This window comes from Vanellus vanellus (assembly GCF_965231255.1).
Source record: "Vanellus vanellus genome assembly, chromosome: 32".
In the NCBI taxonomy this organism is placed as follows: Eukaryota; Metazoa; Chordata; class Aves; order Charadriiformes; family Charadriidae; genus Vanellus; species Vanellus vanellus.
Window position 1 is genome coordinate 115,871 of NC_138937.1, and position 21,816 is coordinate 137,686.

The window sequence follows — 21,816 nt, forward strand, 5'->3', positions numbered from 1 at the left end:
GGTCAACAAGGTTAAGAAAAGCTGCACAGGATGGGGACACCTCGCTTACCGTTCCACCTTCTCATGGTGGACCTCCAGTCATTCAAACCCCCTTTGCAGGCAGTGAAGGGGAACAAACCCACCTGGAATGCAGTTTTCCACACCATTATACACGGTCCAGCTTCCAGCATAACTCCCAAGAAAAGCCCGTTTCTCCTCGTTGGCTGTTCAGGAGGGACAAGGTGGGATAAACGGTACCAGGGACTCCTGTGGCAGTGCTGGTTAGATATTCCTTGACTATAAAAGCAGCTGGAGTGGATAGGTGAAATACAAGTTCTGGCATTTTCACCTAACTCACCTACATTGATTCCCTCAAAACCTGCTGATTTTCTTCTGAGGAAACCCAAAAGAGGAAGAAGCGTCACCGAAATAAATACGCGTTATTGATTATAGAACCGAGAAGGGGAACCAGAAGCAGGAGTGGGAGGGAGCGGGCGACGTTGGGCTCAGAATAACAGAAGAGATATGAGTGGGCCCCCCCGTGATGAAGCCCCATCTCACGATCCCCACGGGTCCCACCAAAGGCGAACTTACGGACGGTATTTCGGTGCGGTTTCTCATGCTGCGACATCTCCCCTCCGTCCATACTCCTCAGTCCGGTGGCATCGCTGTCACTCGGACCCATCAGCTGGGAAAACATGGGGGGTCCCGCTGCAGGATAGACATTTGCTTTCTGCAAAGCCAACCCAAAATCACCACGGGAGCTCAAGCACGAGGATTTATTAAAAAAAGGGCAATCGGGGCTACTGGGAAAGACTTTTGAGCAAGCGTTCTTGAATATTTTTCCTCTTTCTCCCACATGGTCCTCTTTCCCTTTGCCACATCTCTGACAGGGAGGAGTATGGTCCTATGCGTCACCTTGTACGTTGGGTCCATGTCCCGACACCGATTCAAGCCCAGATGGGAAAGGTGGAGGGTAAGATGAATGGACAGGCTGTTGGTGCAGGAAGGACCGAAGAAGAAAGCCTGAGTAAATCGGGGGAAAAGCTCTTGAGATGTTCTGCGAGGACAAATTTCAGTTGCTGGAGAACCTTGAGCCACCGTGGTCCCACCACGCTCCTCTCAGAGGCTGAAAAACACAAGACATAAACCATTGAATCCCAGTAAAACTCGGTGCTTTCTTTGGAGGTAGAGATTGATGTTTTCCTGACTCCTTCAGGGCCACAGGTTCCCTCCACATCTCTGATCTCCACCCAGCTCTCTCCCAGGGTGTCCCTTCGCCCTAGAAATCTGCAATGCAGATGTGTCCACCCCAGCTGGTTTTCCCAGGCTCTGGAGACGCTTTTAGGGTGCGACTCATTCGCCCAACCGTAGGCACCTAATTTTGAGATGAAAGGAGCTTTGCCCGAGGCTCTGCCGATGGTGCAGAGCCGTGTTCTCCACCAAGGAGCAAAAACAGCCCAGCTCAGACGGAGGATGCCTCGTTAGATGACAACATTCCCTTGGTTGCACCCACCTCCTTCGTCTGGCAGGACAGATTGCCTCCCAACCCGCTCACCCCAGGCCACGCTTCCCTGGGAAGTGGTTGCAGGGCGTTTGCTTCCAGCAACTCCCCAGCGGCTTTTCCTGACGGGAATAGTTTGCGTAGAAATGAGACTTGCGTCTCCAAACCTGGCCAAGTGACGGTGGCTGGGAGAGTTATCTCAGCCCTTCAGCTGCGACACAGTGACTCTGTCTCTAAAAATCCCAGTTGCCATGCAAAAAGATGGAGTTATGGAGCTTAACAAAGAGACAGCGGGTTATTAATTCCTTAGAAACGTTTCCCTGTGAGCTCAGAGCCAGGACTGAGCTTCTTGGAGGGCATGTAGTGATGGGCATCACGTTCATGGCAGGGGTCCCACGGACCCCAGCTTGTCCCCCCTTATGCACATTGAGTTACAGCCCCTCTTCCCGCACCTACAAAGTTCTGGTTGCACGTTTCCTTCCCTGTCGTCTTATGCTTTCCCCATCCATGGTCCCACCAAGCCTCAAGAGCTCCTCACCCTCCTGGTAGCCTGAACGTCTTTTGCCTCCAGCACTTTTGTGGGAGGGTTGATGGCTCTGCCCTAAAAAGAGAAGGACAAAAGCAGTGAGGTGACAGCCCTCAACAGCTCCTCACAAGCTGGAAGATTTAACAAGGGAGAAACGCGATGCTCCCAGCACATCAGACCAAGGGTGTCACCACCTCCTGCCCAGGAGACATGGCGCAAAAAGCTGCCTCGCAGGATCAACGCATCCACGCTGCAGTTTTACCCAAGACTTGGGAAGGAACAGGAAGAGAAAGATCCAGCCCCATCAAAGGGATAAAAAACCAACAGGTTTTTTTAGTTCTCTTTGGAAGAAATTCAGGCGGGCGTTAAGTTTTCTGAAGGAAGAGAGAGAAGGTCTCCGAGGAAGGACAGCTACCCTGGAGCGCAGAAAACTGGAGGATCTGGTAGGTGTCAACCTCCCTGACCTCTCAAGTCACTGGGCAGTAATACACCAACTTTAGGGCCACTTCTTTAGATCTTTTTTTGGTTGCTTTGTACCACCGCTGTGCCGGGAAGCGCAGGGATATCGTGGCTTTCTGCCCAAGTTCGCGCTAGTGTGTTTGTGGCTTTTATCAGCATCTTTTCCCCCAAACCCGTGTTACTTTTTTTTTTTTTTTTTTCACATCGAGTTTGATTTTTTTATTTTTTTTTTTTTCACCCCACCACCCACATTTCCCCGGGAATTCAAGAAAAATCAGTAGGGATTTGGGCTCACGGACGGGTGATCTCCTGTGGGAAATGCCTCTCCGTGAATTCCTCATGGTATTTCCCCATCCCGCTGCTCCTTCGTTTGCATCTTAAAAGGGGAGGACAGCAGCTGAGCCCTGGCAGACCGAGCTTGGATTTCAGGCACGCTGCAGGTCCCAGGAGGACTCCAGCTCTTCTTGCTTTCGCAGCTGGAAGACCTGAAAAATGAGATTGAGAAGAGGCAGGCGAAAAACGCCACCAAACTCTCGGAGATTTCCCAGCTGGACACCCCGGCACAAGGGCAAGAAGAGAAGAATCGGCAATTGGTGAGTGAATTCACCCAGTTCACAGCTTTTCAAGCGAAAATTGTGGGGAGGGTCCACCCCACCAGGCAGCTACTGGGTTAATTAGTTGGGCTTTCCTCATTCCAGCTTGCTCCTATTCCCTCAGTAGATCTGAAAACCTCAAGGGGATGAGGAGGGGGAGATTTGCAGCCTGGAAAGATGGGGAAAAAAGGGGGGAAAACAACAACAACAAAAAGGGATCAAATCACTGTCTGTGGCAGGGAATGGTGAGGGCTGCTGGTTCCCTACGGGATGGGGAAGCACGGTAGTGCAGGGACCATCACCAGCCTTCAGCCCATCTTTGGGGTACCTGAGAGAGGGGAGCAGCCGGGGGCAGCTCAGAGCGTCAGGAAGGTCCACGGGCAGGAGGTAGGGCTGAAGGTAACCTGGGAATGCAGCCTGTGCAAGGTCCATAGCCGTGCTCCTCCAGGGCATCTTGGAAAAGGACTAACTACCCCAGGACCGAGCTTAAATAAACCCCCTGGCCAGGTGGGTGAGGTCTCAGATGGGGCTGATCAGAGTCATTAGTGTCTGGTGGACACCCTGGTAGTCTGCCATGGTCTAATGGGGTCATGGAGCAGGCAGAGGCGGCATCTTAGAGGCGTCCAGCGAAAGGATGAGAGGCAACGAGCACAGGTTGCAGCAAGACAAATTTTTTCTAGATTTGGGGAAAAAAAGGTTTTCCTTCTGAGTGTGGTGCCTCCCTGGGCTGAGGTCCCTCTAGATGTGGACGTCCCCATCCATTCAGACCTTACCTGGACACAGCCCGGAGCAGAGGGTTGGAGCAGAGACCCGAGAGGTCCATCCCCAGCTAAACAATTCAGCACTGTTGTGATTTAAGGAGAAAAGGTTGCGCTGACCTTCCTTTTCTCTTTCTCTCTCCTTTCCCAAGGATGTGAAAAGCACCATCAGCAGGTACGTGGCCTCCTGTGGCTGTTTCACGAGCTTTTCAAAGGGCGACGACCACGGAGGAGAAAACTCATTGGTGGCTACTGAATACGCCTCTGCTCCAGGGAAACTGCGAGAGCCTGGAGGGGTATTTTGGGGACCACCGCCACATGGATGTCCCTGCACTGCCCAAGGGATTCCTTTCTTGGCCACTTCCGGGGATGTGCTGATCAAAGGAGCTTTAGCCTCAAAATGACCTCCACGTGGCAAAGGCCGGCTTTAATTTCAGTGCCAAGTCTTGGCTCTTTTCTCTAGCCCAGTCCTCTCAAGCTGGACCTTTCTCATAGTCTACATAAAAAATAAAATTAAAAAAAAAATAAAATTAATCCAACAGTGAAATTTGGCCTTTACTTTCCTTGCGGTTTGGGTTGCCAAGGGGGTGAAATTAAAATAAAACAACATTTTAGCAATACCACCACCTCATTTCTGGTGGCATCAGATTTCCTGAACTGATGACAATCGCTCCGAAAAATGTGGGTTGTTTGGTTGTTTTGTTTTGTTGTTGTTTTTTTTCCCCCCAGGTGTGGGAAAGTGACTTTCCAGCTGCCAGCGGACGTTTCTCCGGAGTCGGAAGAAAGAGTCTGTCACTTCTCATGGAGGAACAGTGCTCTGAAGGAAACTCTGAAGAAGCTACAAGGTACCGAGAAGGGGTTGAGGTGGAGAAAAAAATAGACTAGCCGTATTTTGGGGAGAGCTGGGAGAGATGAGCTGCCCTTAGCTCATTCTGGATACGCGTTGGGAGCAGAAATACTGCAGAGAGAAACCCTGAGGTGGAGGAGAGGATGGGCAAAGGGCTTTTCCTGGTCGGAAGAAATGACAATTTGATACCACCTTAACGCCTCGTTTATCACTCTCTTAATTATACATGTCTTGCCCTAATTCCTGAAGGATGCTCGTGGGTGAAGGATGGGCTGCTCTCTAGCTTGGCTCCCCCCTCCGGCGTAGCCTTTCCCCAAATTGGCTCCTGCTGAGCGTGAGACTGTAAGAGCAGCCGTACCTGTTAGATGAAGGTGCACCTAGCCCAAAGCGGCCAAAAAATAGGCACTGACGGAAGAATACGAAAATCAGGGCAACCCAACAAGTTTTCCTAGCCCCGCAGCTGGAGCCTCCACGTAATGCTGGAGGAGACCCCCCCCCCAGGGCAGAGCCTTTGCTTTGAAACCCAACCGTTTCCCTGGAACAAATATGGAAATGTTTCGACCCAATTCATCACCTCATCTTCGGGTTTTAGCTCTTTTTTTTTTTTTAAAAAACAAACAAACAAACAAAACAAACAAAAAAAAGCCACTCGCTCAGCCAAACCAGTCTGGTCTTGTCCTGTGGTTGCTGTTGGAGACAACCTGCTCGAGACGTTGCTGGTTTACACCCCGCGTATGGTTTGCCTTATTTATTTTTTTTCTCCCCTCAGCATTTATTTTTTTGCCCCGGCGCGGCTTATAGTCTGCGGGGATTCCTGCATGAGCCTGTTGCCACTACCGTGCACCTTTTCTTTTTGATTTTTTGGGGGGTTAAAACCAGCTTTTCTGCTTCATGTACAGCACCCTTCCCCTTCTTTGGGGATGCTTCCATCTTGAGATGCTTTTTCCCCTCGGATGCCAGCCTGGGTCCTGCTGGCCCCCTCCAAACCCCCTTTCCAACGTCCCTGGGATGCTCAGCTTTGCTTCTCACACCCCTGCCCCCCACCCCACAGCCATCGTGACCTTGGACCCCGACACGGCTCACCCCGACCTCATCCTCTCCGAGGACCGTAAGAGCGTGAGACGCGGGGAAGGACGACGGGACCTGCCCGATAACCCGGAGCGATTCGACTACTGGCCCTTCGTGCTGGGGTGCCAGGGCTTCACGGCCGGCCGGCATTGCTGGGAGGTGGAGGTGGGGGACGGGGGGGACTGGGCTGTGGGGGTGGCCCGCGAGTCCATCCGTCGGAAAGGGCATCTCAGCCTCTGCCCTCAAGGAGGCATCTGGGGGGTGGAGAAGTGGGGGGGACAAGTCCGGGCGCTCACCACCCGCAAGGTGACCCTCCTACCCCTCCGTTGGGTGCCCCGGAGGGTCAGTGTCCACCTGGACTACACCGGAGGGACAGTGGCGTTTTTTGACGCGGATGAGGGGGGTCTCATGTTCATTTTTTCCCGCGCTGCCTTCACTGGGGAGAGGGTCCGCCCATGGCTGTGGGTGGTGGGGGCAAGGTCCCAGCTCAGGCTGTGTCCCTGAGACATGGGGAGCAGCATCCACCCCCCTAGTTTTGACAGCCTCAGGAGACCACCGCATGTCCCCCATAGGACCAGAAGAAATGGGGACTTCTGCTTTTGTGTTTCCTTCTTCTCCATGAAACTGGGGGGCGGAGAAGGGTTGATGGACAGAAAGAAGAGCAAAACGAGGCAAAGAGAGAGGACCCTGGGGTGTGGAAGTGGAAATTGGTGGGGGGAAAAATTCAGTGTGACAGTGATGGAAAAGCAAATTTTCCCAAGGTTTGCCCCATTGAGCATAGATGTCCCCATCTGAGCCAGATACCCCCAAAGCAAAGGATCCGAACGTCACCTTTTTTTTTTTTTTCCCCCCAAGCACCCAATGGATGCAATTGCCTCAAAACACACAGTTTCTCCCTAATAAAGGATCCTGTGGTGGCTCGTTTGGGTGCAGACATCTGCACCTGTGAGTTTCTGGTGTCAGGTGAGGTTTATCCCAGCCTCCAGTGCTGCCATGTGGAGTCTTACCCCCATGGTGATCTTTCCTGATGGGAAGTTCACACATGGCAAAGCTCCCGAGCCTCAACTATTTCCTCTCTTCTCCACAAATTGGTATTTGAAATCTCCACGATGTAGATAATTGATAATAATAATAATAATAATAATAAAAAAATAAATCAAAAAACCACAACACCATGATTTTTCTTTTTCCTCCGTGTCTTTCCCTCTGGTTGGGACTGCCAGCAGACAGGAGAGCAGCGTGGCACAGGGCTTCCAAGGATGTCCCTAGGACTTTTGTGGACCAACTCACTTGGAACCAACTCACACTTGTGCAAAATTCCCCAGCTTTGTGCAAATACCAGGAACGGGATTCAGTCAACCAGAACTTCAGCTTCCCGCCTTGAACCCGACATCCAGAAGCAGCAAATAACCAGAGAAGAACATTACAGCACGTAAATCTTTTTACTTCCTCTAAAACCAGTAGTCAAGCTGGTGGAGGGTGCCGTGGGGCAGACGTGGTTCCACATTTGTCGGCCACTGGTGCCCCAAATTTGGGGGTGACCATTTGGGACACTGACCCGCAGAAACGCTCAACCCTTTGGCAGCACAGAGAGGCCAGAAAGGCCAACTGGGACTTCAGTATACAGAAGTCCTCCAGAGTGCTGGAAATTGGGATGTTGGGGAGGTAAAACTTGTGTTTGGGTAAGAAGGGAGAGCTTCAGGCACACAAGGTGATCTGGGACCCCTCGCTCCACACCAGGAACCAAGGGTGAATACTGTCCCCTTTAAAGGAAGCTGCTGGGAAAGTGAAGATCAGGGCCCTCTTATCAGCATCAAAAAATGCCACCTGACCCCCCTCATAGTCCAGGGCAACCCGGACCCTTCTGGGGACCTCGATGTGGTATAGCGGGAAACGCTCAAGGGAGGTGAGAGCCCAAAACTGACCATCACAGAGGCCCATAGACCAGAGGTCTATGTTGGGGCTCACAGCTGTCTCTTCCCTCCTCTTCAGGGACTCCCTGGCCACCCCCACGGCCCAGGAGCCTTTGAGTGTCACCTCCACCTCCCAGCAGCATCTCCCCCTGGTGATGCCCTCGCAGCCCAGCACGCAGGGATCGGTGCCGAACGTCTCAGCGGGTGGGTCCTGCTGGGCATCTTCCCACCTCACGCTCCTCCCGTCCGCCGACACGATGAGCTGGGGGTGAGCTGTGGATGGATCCAGGGTCACCTTCACTGCAAGGGGCAGAGAGTAGGGCGTCAAAGGAGGCCAGCCCCATTTCCCATGGCCCCGGGTTCTGCCTCACCGCTGGGGCTGGGCGCGGAGGTCCTGCAGCACCATCCACCCCATGGCTTGGGATGCTCCGCCCTTTGCTGCAGGGGCAGACGTTGGGTGCTTTCCCCATCCCACAGGAGCCAGGGAAGCATCAGAAGAAGATTCCCAAGAGAACAAGCCTCAAGGCGGATGAGTAGGAGACCCCTACCCTTGGGGTTTGTGTGCCAAAACTGCCAAAGTAGGCATTTGCTCCTTGAACAAGGTGAGGAGCAGAGCCAGTCTTCACACAACTTAGCAGCTCCATTGAAAGAAATGAATCCATCAAGACATTACGGTGAGGATTCCATAACTTCTTAGGCTGTTTTTGCCCCTCCCTGCCCCGTTGATTGTTTTGTTCAGACATGGCAGCACCTTCCCCAGATGACCCTCCAAATCCATGGCCCATCCCATGCTGGGTTCAGCCTTCCCTTGGTCCTTCCCGCTCCCCTCTCACCTCCAGGAGGTGTGGACTTACTCTTTTCAGGCAGTTCAAACATCAGGATGTCTAAAAAGGGGAGAAGAGACATTGTCCAATGTAACACGCCGGCGTCAGCGTGAACATGTAAACAGAGAGGTTGTTCTGCCACACTGAGATCACATATACAACCACAACAAAGCATAATTTATCCTTTAAGTAAATAAATATAATTTATGCTCACACAGGTACTGCTCCACCTCCCCACCCCAGCCCACGCTCGCTACCTTGGAAGCTCCTCAGAGTCTCCTCCAGAGCAGTATTTTTCTCCCCAAAGTGGCTGATTTTCTTTTCCAGCTCTGGAAGGAGCAACTGGGGCTGCTGGAAATTTTCCTTTTCAAACCTGGAGGAGGAGGACAGAAAGAAGAGGTGAGGATGCTTCTTCTCAGACAGAGAGACCAAGAAGTCTTTTGTGTGTACCCACAGCTCAGAGGAGCCGGTGCAGGCTTTAATAAACCTGCTGGACCTTCAAAGATGGGCAGGGACACCTTTGCTCAGAGCCACTGTTCACAAAGCCTCTGGGTGAGGCCAAACACGAGGTCCAACCTCCCCTTCCCAGCCTAGGGACGGGGAGAGGAGAAGCTCGGGAAGCCCCATACCTGCTCAAGGTGCCTCTGATGTCCTGGAGGGAAGAGAGGGAAGAGGAAACTCAGTGAAGGGGTCTTTGGTGGCGAAACATCTACTGAAGCCTCAGCAGCGTTGGATGTGGCTTTGGAGGAGGGCGCAGCCTGGGTTTGGCTGCACCATGGGGCAATACCCAGAGCCAGAAGATAGCCTGGACCCCGGCAGTGATAACCTGGCTCCATTCCTTTCCCCCTCACCTGCAGAAATTTGCTGGCAGGTTGCTGGCACTTCTCCTCCATCTCCTGGATCAAGGTATCCAGACGAGAGATCTCCTTCGTCAGACTGGTGACGTTTTCTTCCTGCGTTTTCTCAATGTCCCTCTCCAGGTCTCCCAGCTGAGCCAGCAGGTGACGGGCATGGTCCTCCAGGAAGAGACGCAACCCTTCGAACTTGGAGAAAACCCTCTGCCGCTCGGCTTCGGTCTTCGCCTGCGAGGAGGGGACACAAGAAGGGAAGAGGGGGCTGGAGAAGGATGCAGCAAACTCCCACGTGTGCCAGTGACTGCACACCTAGAAAGAGTCAGTGTCTCGAGTATCTATATATATATATTTTACTTTGCATTCAGCAGTTGAGTCCCTGGCAGGGCTCCAGGCTCTGCCCATTTTTTATTTCCCCCCCCCTCCCCCTACAATGCAGAGAAGATTCTGGCAGTGTTTGGTACCTGGAAAGGGTCCCCAGCTCCAAAGGACCATCTCCTACACAGCATCTCCTCTAAAGCCAGAGAGAGCCATCCCGACCCCCGTTCCTCCTCATAAAAACATTTACCAAGTACTCCCAGCTTCTCCTCATTTCAGCCTCCCGAAACCCCAGGAGTTTGTCTCTGTCTTCCTTCAGGGCTTGCAGATGAGCTTGGATTTGTCCCTGGGGGAAGAAAAAGAATAAAGGCCCCATGTATCTGGAGACGGAGACAATCCCCCTCCCCCCAAAAAATACTCTGGGGAAGGGATTGCGCTGTGGTCAGCTCCAGAGCTTCTCCTCGCGTCCCTCTTGGTCCAGAAGGAGCTGGAGACCTGGGCATGGAAATAAATGCCATGTAGTGGAAAAAGCTTTCTACGCCAACCCTTCCCTGCGGTGGATCCTTTCTCCGAGCTGGTTTAACTCTTTGATGCAGCAAGAAAAACAGCCCCTTTTTTACTGACCAATGTTCCCCTTGGTTTAGGGAGCATCTTGGGATCAGCAGATGTCCAGTAAGCACCAGAGCTGGACAAAGGCTTGAATTTTTCTGCGGGGAAGAGGGGGTTAAAACCTCACCCTGTTGGTTCTCAGATGAGAACTGAGACAGCAGAAGCACTGGTGCGTGGTCTGCACTGTCATTTTGAAAGGGGCCAGTTGGCTATGGGGGAAGAGCGGAGGCTAAACACCCGGAGGGGGACAATGTTTCTGCCCCCAGCCTACTGCCCTGGGTGGGGGCGAGATGCTCCACAGCCCGATGGTCACATGCTGCAAGGGCAACATCAAGCCCTGATGGTGCTGGTTTGGCTTCTAGTGCATGTCTAGATGGGGAAAAAAAAAATAAAAATCCCCTTTACCTTGTATTCCTGGACAGCATCCTGCACGGGAAGCATGGTGTGAGAGCGGTGCGCTCGGGACTCCCGGCAGATCGCGCAGATGAAGGCTCCATCCTCTTTGCAGAAGAATTTCAGAGCTTCCTGGTGCTTCTCGCATCCTTCCTCCTCCACCGTCTCCCCTCTGGCCGCCTGCAAACTCAACCGCTTGGCTACTTCGAGCACCCGCGCCAGCTCTCGGCTGGGCCGAAGGTTTCTCTCCGGTGCCGTCTCCCGGCACTGCGGGCAGGAGAAGTTGGCCGTGGACCACTCCCAGCAGCGGGTGATGCACGCCCGGCAGAAGTTGTGACCGCAGTGGATGGAGACGGGGTCTCGGAAATACTCCAGGCAGATGGGGCAGGAGGCTTCGCTGGGGAGCTCTGCGGTGGGGCTCGGCGCAGCCATGGGACCTCTGATACGAGCTGCGAGACTGCGGCCACTTTCATTTTCCTCCGAGCGAGGGAAAGGCGTTTCCCTTCCTGCCGCCCCCAGGGTGGGCAGAACCAGAGCTGAGCCTGGGTGGGAAGGGAGACAGCGGGTGACGGCCAAAAGTCCTCCTGGTTGCATCCCCCAAGGTGGTCCCCGTTCCCAAAACAGCTGGTACCCACTGTCCCGGGGGTTTCCCGGTACCCACAACCTGACAGGGAGGAAGGATGGAGAGAGGGTGCCCTACCAAGCCTTGGGGAGGGGGGTGAGACCCACATCCTGGAAGGGGGGCTGGGCATGGGAACAAAGAAGATTTGGAGAGGGGGCTTGGCGTGGGAAAGATGGGGAAGAGCATCCGTGGAAAAGGTGAGGCTGAAGAAGGCTCGGGAAGGCGGTTGCGTATCGCAGGGCGGTTGAAGGAGAAGGAACGAAGGCAGAAGTAGGGGGGGGTGAGGGGCACCCACACAGGGTGGGAGAAGGGTCCCAGGTTGGGGAGAGGGTCTTGCCCTCCCCTCGGCAGCAAATCAACGCTGGCAGCAGGCACGGACCAGCATCGGTTCTTGCCTTTGCGGCAAACAGCGGCCAAAGTGTGCATGTGTTGGGGGGAAAAGCAAAGTAAAAAAAGGGAGGTGGGAAACAGCACCGCATCCAGCTCCCTCCAGTCCCGGGAAATTTGCAGCCACCTCCCCCCTTCCCCCCCCCCCGCCAAATCCTCCTTCCAGCTTCGGGCATTAAACCATTCCCACCTTCCACATTGCAAATCAGGATGGATTCCCAAATCCCGGCTTATCAGCACCGTTCTTCTCCAGGCGCCGATGGATGCCAGCACCCCAGGGGGCCCATTTCCAGCACAAAAGGGGGCTGGATGCCCCAGCCAAGAGCAACCCCATCCCCCCCAGCTCCCTGTTGGGAAGAGCATCCTTCCATCCCTCTGGCAAAGTCTTGCCTGCACCGGGGGGGGGCTTTGAACCTCTTTAGCATTTGAGCCGACCCACTTGTAGCAGTTGGCCACCACCATCCCACCCTCCTTTTTTTTTTGTCTTCAGCCCAAACAGTTCCTTCATCTGGCTGATCCCACGAAAGCAAGATCTGCAGTGGAAAAAAAAAAAAAAAAAAAACAAAACCAAAACCCAACCCAAATCCAAAACCAACCAAACCCAAACCAGCCCTTTCCCTGGTCAGCGTTTAGATTTTACCCCGAAACTGCGGGAAAAGGAGGCAGGAGCAAAACCACGCCGTGTAAAGGAGAAAACTGAGGCAGGGTGGTTTGTGCCTGATGGTTAATTGTCACTGTCCCCAACCCCGCATTAATCGCGATTAAGCAGAATCCCACAGAAAACCTTTTTTTTTTTTTTCTTTTTTCTTTTTTTTTCCTACTAATTTTCTTTCTGCCTCTTGCACAGTCATTGAGCAAACGTCCTCCTGCAGTTCAAAAGAGAGCCTCCAGCTCCCTCTTCGGACCGCACTCGGTAATAGTCCCTGGTGATTACACACAGCTAATTAAGGGCTGGCTTGGGGAGGGGTGTCGTTATTTTTTAACCCGCCTCATGCCCCACCCGGTGTGCTGCACAGACAGCGGTAATGCGAGGTTTTAGTTGGAAAATAAAACCGCGCCAAACCCATCTTTGGGAGACGAGTCAACTCAAGCCTTCGGTGGGTTTTGCCTTGAGGTTTAGGTTTGATATTGAGGGAGATGGAGCCACTTAAGTACCCCGTTGTCGTGGTTTAGGCTACTGTTGCTATTTAAGCTCAAGTTCAGCATCATCTGGACTTGGCAAGTGATGTGTTGCCCGCTTCTCAGCCTCTCCCTTAGCATGGTCCCACGACACCCATATCTTCTCCATCCTGGGAGAGGCAGGCACCAAAACTGCTGAATTTTCTTAGGAGGCAAAAGTCTCTTACCAAGGGCGCTGGAGTAACCAGCCATGAAGGGATGGCTCAACAGATCCCACAGCTACACACAGATGATCCTCCAAGGCAACTTGTGAAAGGACCATACCCCAGGACCGAGCTTAAATAGAGCCCCTGGGCCACGGGCAGGGGGTGGGGGGTCCCAGGTGGGGCTGCTCAGGGCCATTAATGCTCATCGGTGCCCCCAGGGCTTGGCAAAATCAACTGAAATTGCTGGATTTGGAGAAGCTGAGGTGCTTTTCCAGGCACTTCAAGCCCTGCTTCAAGCCCAAAAGAAGCACGGCAAAGAGCAAAGCCGCTGCAGGCGATCGCGGGGAGGTTACTCTGATTATGTGACTCACGGAGGTAATTGGGGGAGGAAAAGTGGCTTTTGGCGCTGGAGCAGAGGGGATGATGCTGCCAGCGCTCATGGGACAGCAGGAGGAAGAGGAGCAGGAGAGAAAGCAATGTCCTAAACGCAAAAGTCAAAGTCGAGCAGTCCCTCATCCCAACACCAGTCTCTCCGCACGTCTCATTCCCCACTGAATCAACCCTAAATTCCAGATTAACACATACACACACACAAAAAAATTGCCTCAAATATGAAACCGTCTCACGAGTTTCAGTCTGAGTGTTCGTGCGCGCGCGGAGCTCTGCACCGGAAAAATCATCACCCTCCAAAAAACTTGCAAACACATAACGGCGGATGCACTATTTACTGATATTCTCAGAAAATGCGTCGCTTCGTTACTCAGCCTCAGCCCAATGCAAATAAGTTCACTTTGACACACAATGGGCTTCACACTGGGAGCTGCCCTTCCACGTTCCGCAGGCTGATGGTCCATGGGATTGAGTGAATTAGGGGTTTCTTGCCTAAAAGGAAGAAGAAGAAGATTTCTGTCCCTCCAGGAGAGCCTCCATGGAGGGGAAGAGAGGAGGACATTTACCACTTTGGTGTTACGAAACCCAATTTGGGCTGACAAACGGGAAAATATCTCTTGGGACACGGTTTAGTGGTGGTTTTGGCAGTGTTAGGTCGATGGTTGGGCTTGATGATCTTAAAGGTCCCTTCCAACATAGACATCCCTATGATTCTATGAGGTCTTGGTGGACGTGGGGGCTCGTTGCTGCAGCCGGAGACGAGGGTTTTTTGCAGGAAAAGCAGCGATGCCGAGCTTTTTACAAAGCCGATGCACAAAAAAACCCGTGGGCAGGCTGATGGGGTGAAAGCACGTTTATGCAAGCAGACACCCAACTGACCGTGCAAGGTCAGCGCGGCGGGAGCAAAGTGACATTGCAAAGTGAAAAGCAGCCGTGGGAGGGGAGATTTCCATTGCTGGAAGGTCATCCCTGAAATGACACCGTTTTTTTCCCACCACCACCACCACCAAAACGCAGTGGCCGAGGGCTGAAGGAAGCTCCTCCGCAGCACGGTGGGGTCTTGGGTGAAGGAGAACCCGTTTCTGAGCGGATCGAGGGAAGGGTAGGGCCGGTCGTGGGGTTATTTCATTTACAGGGTGGAAGAAAATCCCTTCCCTTCCTCGATCGCAGGCAAGCTTGGAAGAAAAAGGGAATTAAAAGCAAGAGGGTGCGTGGTAATCGGCTGCTGCTCAGCCCTGAACCGTGAAACGACCTCCTGTTTTAAAAGGAGAATCGAAAGCGACGATATAAGTATTTATAGCTGCACGTAGACATGCAGAAATGCGGATGCTGGCAGGGCGGCGGCGAAGCCGGCGGTTAGGTATGATAAATAGCAAAGAGCTGAAACGAGCCGCGAAGGCTGCGCCTGGGCGCTTGGGCTTGAAGAAGGGAGACTTACCCGCGGTGGGGGACGCGCTTCAGCTCTACTCCCATGGCCGTCCCCTTCCATTAATAAATTAAATGCGCTTTTATTAGCGAGCAGTGGATCCAGGCTGGTTTCTGGGTGCTGGACCCCATGGGGACGCTTGGGGCAGGGGTATTTTTTTTTTAAGGGGGGTGGGAGGGTCATGTAGAAGCTGCGGGTGGATCTCCACCAAGTCAGGAAATTATGAAGGCTGTTTGTTTTCTATTTAATCTCTTTTCGACCCAGTTTTTCCCAACGAGGGAAATTCTCCCTGCCCTTCTCGCAAACCCCTCGGCGCAGCGTTTTGCTCGGCGGCGACCGGGAGGAAACCTGGTGTGTCTCAGCAGCAAAACTCCCCCACCGCCCGTCGCTTTCACCTCCCTGGGGGCCCCCGAGACACCTGCAAGGAAAAAGGGGAGCAGCCAACGGGCAAGACCAGCCCGGGGCGGAAAACGAAAGCGGTGCCGTCATCCTCGCCGCCGAGACCATGGCAGCGGACAGCCCCGCCGAAAGTTTCCGCGACGAAGCCTCCTGCTCCATCTGCCTGGGCTTCTTCCAAGACCCCGTCTCCATCCACTGCGGTCACAACTTCTGCCGGGCGTGCATCACCCGCTGCTGGGAGGAAGCCAAGGAGAATTTCGCCTGCCCGCAGTGCAAAGAGACGGCCCCGCAGAGGAACCTGAGACCCAACCGGGAGCTGGCAAAAATCATCGAGATAGCCAAGCGGCTGAGCTTGCAGGCGGCCAAAGGAGGGGCAGGGGGGGAGAAGCTGTGCGAGAAGCACCGGGAAGCTCTCAAGCTCTTCTGCGAGGAGGATCAGACCCCCATCTGCCTGGTTTGCAGAGAGTCCCAGGCTCACCGGGTCCATGCCGTGGTCCCCATCGAGGAGGCTGCGGAGGAGCACAAGGTGGGAGGTCTCCATGCCTGGTGCGGGGATGAGGGAGGAGGAGGAGGAGGAGGAGGAGGAGGAGGAGGAGGAGGAGGGGACCGGGTTCGGGAGATTGCAGACATCTGGATTTCTACCCCTTCCTCCCCCTCGCTTACATTGGTGGTCACCCCGTCTGTCTTAAAGCTGTCATTTCCGTACGATCACGGTGTCCTCGTATAAATCACGCTGGAAAGGAGCCCAGGAGATCATCTAACTCAAGCACCTGCTCAAGAGCAGGGTCAGCTGTGGTGTCTCGGGCATTTGGGGTGCAGGAGATGCTGCATGTAGATGTAGGCGGCAGAATCCGGTCTTACGGCGCTCGGGTTGGGTTTTCCCGCACACACGTGGTCTGGGGCTCCCGTTTCATTGTGTGCAGGTGTGTGTGAAGACCGATTTCGCTGAAAACGGGAAGAAAAAATTTTCTGTCACCGCGGGTGTGTGATCTAACCCCGGTCTGACCGCACAAGGGTGAGGGAGGGTACGGTTTCCACACCTTTGTGGCTTAAGCTGGCTTGGATGCCCCATCCAGGCTTTGAAGCCACGACCAAAACCACGTCCCTTGGCAGCTTGAACTGAGCAAACAGCCCAAACTTTATAAGTTTTGGGTCAGCCCTGAGCACAGGCTGAACCTGAACGGATGTCAGCCGGGTCTCCCCCGTCATTTAAAGCTCCTTGCCTGCTGATTTGGTTCTTTGCCCGAGTCTTTGCCAACGTATGCTGTGAATTTCACCTTGGTTGTTGGACAAAGCGACCCGTTCTGGCTGCCCTGCTCTCCCAGAAGTCAGGATTTACGAATTCCCAGAGAGATAAACCTGGATAGGTAGGATGAGGGTAGTGGGATGGACCGGCTAGAGGAAGAAAATGCACCAACAGGGTGTTTCTTCTCCACTCAGGAGAAACTCCAGGCTCACGTGCAGATCCTGAAGGACAGGAGAGAAAAGCTGCTGGGGCTGAAAATGGCTGAGGAGGGGAAAAGCCTGGACTTCCTCGTAAGTGTCTATCCCTGGGTGGCCATGGCTTTCTCCCTGTCCTTTCAATTGTCCCACTGGCCATGGTGAAGGATGTGGAGACGCAAGATGTGCCATGGCCAAAGATCACATCTCCACGGTCCCTTCACATGCATGGGAATGTCCTCTCCATTGGTCTGGGCTGTGACGACAGCCGGTTCCCAGGGTAGATTAAAAAACACTCCCATTTTTTCCACGTCTCCTGCTCCTTGTATGTCTCAGCAGGGTGCGTTGGATTTTTCCAGGTTACTTTTGACCCTTTTCTTCCTTGGTTTGCTCACAAGTGGGATACGATCCCAGATTCTCCCTATTAATAAATGGGAATCGCCCAATTTCTTCTTCCTTGCCTTGTTTTCTCTTTCCCCGACCTCTTTTGCTGACTAATCTGTTTATGGTTTTATTCTGTATTTTCCCTTATCATTCAAAGGTGTGGAGCATCTCGGGTACAAAGATTAGAGTCCATGGGAAATGCCCTTTGCCAACAACTTCAACCTAGAAATGGCAAAAACCCCCAAAGTCTTAATTATACCTTTGCTCTGCAACGTGCACTGGAATTTATGGCTGTGTTATAAGTTATCATGTTAAATAATCCCCGTTGCAATTTTTCTCCACCATTTCACCACCTCCCTCTAGTGGGAGGTGCCCCTGCCCATGGCAGGGGGTTTGGAACCTGATGATCTTCAAGGTCCCTTCCAACCTAAACGATTTTACGATTCTGTGATTTCTGCCCCCCAGCCCTGCCTCTCCCTCGCGTGCGTCGGTTCTCTTTGCAGGAACGAGTTGAAGCGGAGAGGCAGAAGGTTGTGTCTGAAATCAAGGAGCTGCACCAGTTCGTGGAGGGACAGGAACGTCTCCTTTTGGACCGGCTGGCAAAGCTGGACCAGGAGATCACGAGGAGACAGGAGGAGAACATCAACAGGCTCTTGGAGGAGGTCTCCTCCATCGGCGAGCAGATCCGTGAACTGGAGGAGAAGTGTCAGCAGCCAGCGTGTGAATTCCTGCAGGTGAGAACGCAGGACCCTCTGAAGGGTAGCGTTCGTTTAGATATTAGGAAGAAATTCTTCACTCTGAGGGTGGTGAGCCCCTGGCGCAGGGTGCCCCGAGGAGCTGTGGCTGCCCCATCCCTGGAGGTGTTCAAGGCCGGGTTGGACGGGGCTGGGAGCAACCTGGGCTGGGGGGGGGTGTCCCTGCCCAGGGCGGGGGGTTCGAACGAGATCATCTTTAAGGTCCCTTCTAACCCAAACCATTCTACGATTCAATGGTTCTATGAAGACCGTTGGCCTTGAACACTGCTGGTGTCGCCACTCCAGGAGTGAGTCTAAATACTCCTTTTAAAATGTGTCTTTCAAAGATTATTATTTTTTTTTAAGTTATTTTCTTACATCATCACAAGCGTGGCCCAACTGTCCACTTGAATATTTTAAATCGCCCACGGTCTATTTAAATCACTCTCTATTTAGATGGGTATGGGATTCATCCATCTGGTTGTACATGTCTACATACGAAACGATTGTCCAAAGCCCTTCATATGCGGTGGAGAAACAACAGGGGCTCATCTCATCCTTAGGTAGTCATCCAAACCCGTCACCTGAGTCCACCTGCTCAACTCCGCTTAACTCCCGATTGAAAACATTCAAATATACTGTCATAACGCCCATACTGGAAGAGTAGGGACGTGAAAGGTGGGGTGGGGGATGGCAGATAATTACAACGAGCTGCTCATTAAGTGGTGTTGCTGTGACCTCACCTAACTCCCCAGCAGATCTGCAAACACCGTGCAGGTGGGGCAGTATTAAGGGACTATTAAGGGACTATTAAAGGTTGGATGGGGCTTTGAGCAACCCGGTCTTGTGGAAGGTGTCCCTGCCCAAGGCAGGGGGTGATCTTTAAGGTCCCTTCCAACTCTAACCATTCCATAATTCTATGATGACTCATTTTAGACCCATAATTTAGACAGAGCAGTGCCCTGAGTTGCCCGAGGTCACCCCCCAGCCCTGCGGTAGCTGCTCATTGTTTACTATCACGCTGGCTTTGCTCTGACCTAACGCTCCTTCTCTCCTCTTTCCCTTGTAGGACAGCAGAAACATCTTGAGCAGGTTTGTGGCTCCATTCGCACGTTCCTGCGATGTTCGTGGTGTTTATCTCTGTGGTGGTGACACTGATTGACATCCTGCCACTCATGATCCCCGTATGCTAGGGACCATATAGACACATAGGAGAAACCCAGGACACCAAAAAAGGTCCAAGTAGGATACTGAAGACTGGGGAAAGGTCCCTGGGATGATGGGACCTCCTGCTCTGCTGCAGCTTCACCTCTATAATCAATCCAAAACTACTCCTGGAGGTCCGAGCTTTGGCTCCCCGCCTTTGCGAGCCCATCAAAAATAGCTAAAAATACGTGGACGTTTAAACACCAAGGCTTGCATCCAGGTGGAGGTATGAACTTCCACCCTTATGACAGACCTCTTCATGTCCTCTTTGGACGTGGATCGAGACGGTGGGTTATTGGAAAGACAAAAGCAGGCAAGGAAAAGCGTTATTTTTTTTAAATTGCCTGCCTTTACCTCGATGTAGAGTGCTGCTGGTTGTGATGGAACCATCCTTTACCATCCAGGGTAACCATCCACCAGCCTTTACCACCCAGGGCCTCTTCTCTCTGGGAACAAAGTAGATATGTGCTCTGGGTCAGCAAACGCTTCTCTGGGAGCTCCTTAATGACTTGCCGTAGGGCCAACCCTTCGCTCTAGTCCTTATTTCTTTATAAGAAATCCCAGCTCAAAACTGATCAGCGTGTAACGACAATTATGAGTGAAGGAAGTGTCCTCCTTCTTTCCAGGCTTGAGAAGGATGATGCCCAGAAGCCAGCAGAGACGTCGCCTGAGCTGGGAGAGAAACCCGCCGGTCTTCCGCAGAAAAATATTGCCCTCAAGGAGATGCTGATGAAATTTCAAGGTAGAGAGAAAGTGGGGAGGAGAGGTTTGAGGTCATGCTGGGTCTGTCTGCAGCAGGTCTAAGGAAGGAGATCTCAACTCGGTAGGAGAAGTCCTGGTGAGACGGAGAGATGCTTCCACCCCGCCCTGCAGAGCTGTACCCCTATTAGCAAGAAGTTAATTACAGGAGAGAGGGCAATTTTGCCTCCTGGTAGGGCTTGGGGAGCGCGGTAAGTGTTGGGGTGCTGTAGGACCTCACGCAGGGTCAGCGTCACCTTTGGAAATCACCTCTCTGAATGAGACCAAAGGTGAAAATTGTGAATTTTTCCACGTGGGAACTTAAAAAAAAAAAAAAAAAAAAAGGAAAGTCATGGGACACCTGAGGCTTTCTTTCCTCTTTTTGATGGCCTGGAGGCTCCCAGCGAAAAAATATCCACGCTTCAAAGCCTGACTTTTGCTCTAGATCAAGCCCCCTTCCCACATCCATCAATTCTACTCTTCCAATCTTGCTTATGGGGCACAAAACCATTCCTGCTCCGCTCCAGCAAACAGGGGTTGGGAGCTGGAGCATCCCGAGGTTAAACTGGGGAGGGAAATGGGGAAGACGCGACCGTAATGTCCTTGAGGAGTGAGTTGTGACGCTCGTCTTCTCCTTGTCCCCAGTAAGTCTGACGCTGGATCCGGAGACGGCGCATCCCCGGCTCGTCCTATCCGAGGATCGCAAGCGTGTGAGATGGGAAGACACCCGCCAGCCCCTGCCCGACAACCCCAAGCGCTTCGACTCGTCTCGCTGCGTCCTGGGCTGTGAGGGCTTCAGGATGGGGAGGCATTACTGGGAGGTGGAGGTGGGCGACGGGGAAGCCTGGGCCGTTGGGGTGGCCAAGGAGTCGGTGAGGAGGAAGGGACGGATCAGCGTCAACCCCGAGGCGGGCATCTGGGCGGTGGGGCAGTGTGGGAGCCAGTACCAGGCTCTCACCTCTCCTACCGTCCCCATCTCCCTGCTCGCTGCCCCCAAAGTCATCGGGATTTACCTGGACTACGAGGCGGGGCGAGTGGCGTTTTTCGACTCCAGTAACGAGGCCCCGATCTTCACCTACCCCCCGACGTCCTTTGCCGGGGAGCAAATCCTCCCCCTGCTCTGCCTGGGGAGGGGGTGCCAGTTCACGCTCTCCCCTTGACCCCCCCCCCCCCATGGGACAGCATCTACCTGGTGTCACTCGCCGGCGTCTGGGGAGACCGCGGGGGGCGCATCACCCCAAAGATGGTGTTTGGGAGCATGAAGAATGGAAAATACTGTCTTTTTTTTTTGTTTTTTTCTTCTTCCCCCCATCATTTACGTCAGCAAAAAGCATCGGTTGGTTCAGAGCTCGGAGAGGAAGTGGGGGGGTGGAGCTGCTCTGCTGCCCTCCCAAAAACTGCGCCGCTCTGTCATGGGGTGGCTTTGCCGGCGACGCTGCCGTGGTCCATCCATGCCCATAAACCCCTTCCAAAAATCTCGTCTCTCATGGAGGACAGGGATTGAGCCGAGCCGAACACATGCTGAGCTGGTTCCCCGTTTCTCTCCCTTTTTTAAATTTTTTTTTTTGGCTCACCGAGCTTCCAGCCGCGTGACTGAGCGTAGACACTGCGGACAACCTACAAAAGCCTGGAGGACCTCAGGATGGCTTCAAGTCTCATGCGGTCTCTGACAAGGTGGTAATAATCCAATCCAAGGGCGAGATAGGCAAGACCCGATGTGGTGGAAGAGGTACTTTAAATCACCGAAAGTCCCCGTCTCCCTGGTGTGGGATCGATGCCGTGTGATGTCCACACCTTTGGACATTGTAAGGACTCACCTCTCCGTCTTCAGCCACCCAGGCTACGACTCCCAGTGGCAAATTTTAAATTAAAAAATTTAAAATTCTCCTCTAGAAATGGCTCGATAAGTGCGCGTTCGGAGGATTTACTTCTCTCCTCTGGTCAGAGGGAGCCCAGGTTGACTAGACGGCACGGAGACACGTCTCCTGTAGATGCCAAACCAAGACGTAGATGTAAAACCAAGAGAAATAAATCCTTCCCAAGGCAGAGTTGGCTTCAAGCTCTCATTGGGCAGCAGCTTGGGGCTGAGCTGTTGCCTAACGGATATTTGGGGGCATAAGGGG

General features: G+C 53.1%; 3 protein-coding genes across 3 annotated transcripts; 2 read left to right on the forward strand and 1 right to left on the reverse strand.

Annotated features, from left to right (window-relative positions):
- Window positions 1-523: 523 nt before the first annotated feature.
- LOC309682774 (E3 ubiquitin-protein ligase TRIM39-like) lies at window positions 524-6,238 on the forward strand (the record flags this gene model as incomplete). The annotated part of the gene is made up of 5 exons (XM_082496889.1): window positions 524-586; window positions 2,945-3,061; window positions 3,972-3,994; window positions 4,549-4,664; window positions 5,718-6,238. 5 exons carry the CDS (start codon window positions 524-526, stop codon window positions 6,236-6,238), a joined length of 840 nt encoding a protein of 279 aa, XP_082353015.1.
- Window positions 6,239-7,210: 972 nt separating this feature from the next.
- On the reverse strand, window positions 7,211-11,074 carry LOC309682746 (zinc finger protein RFP-like; the record flags this gene model as incomplete). Its single annotated transcript, XM_082496864.1, has 7 exons — window positions 7,211-7,947; window positions 8,502-8,531; window positions 8,729-8,844; window positions 9,101-9,123; window positions 9,323-9,553; window positions 9,891-9,986; window positions 10,655-11,074. 7 exons carry the CDS (start codon window positions 11,072-11,074, stop codon window positions 7,433-7,435), a joined length of 1,431 nt encoding a protein of 476 aa, XP_082352990.1. The 3' UTR covers window positions 7,211-7,432.
- A 4,223-nt stretch (window positions 11,075-15,297) lies between these two features.
- On the forward strand, window positions 15,298-20,853 carry LOC309682776 (E3 ubiquitin-protein ligase TRIM39-like; the record flags this gene model as incomplete). The annotated part of the gene is made up of 6 exons (XM_082496893.1): window positions 15,298-15,717; window positions 16,632-16,727; window positions 17,519-17,749; window positions 18,819-18,841; window positions 19,582-19,697; window positions 20,339-20,853. The coding sequence occupies 6 exons, from the start codon at window positions 15,298-15,300 to the stop codon at window positions 20,851-20,853; spliced, it is 1,401 nt and encodes a 466-aa protein (XP_082353019.1).
- Window positions 20,854-21,816: the final 963 nt, after the last annotated feature.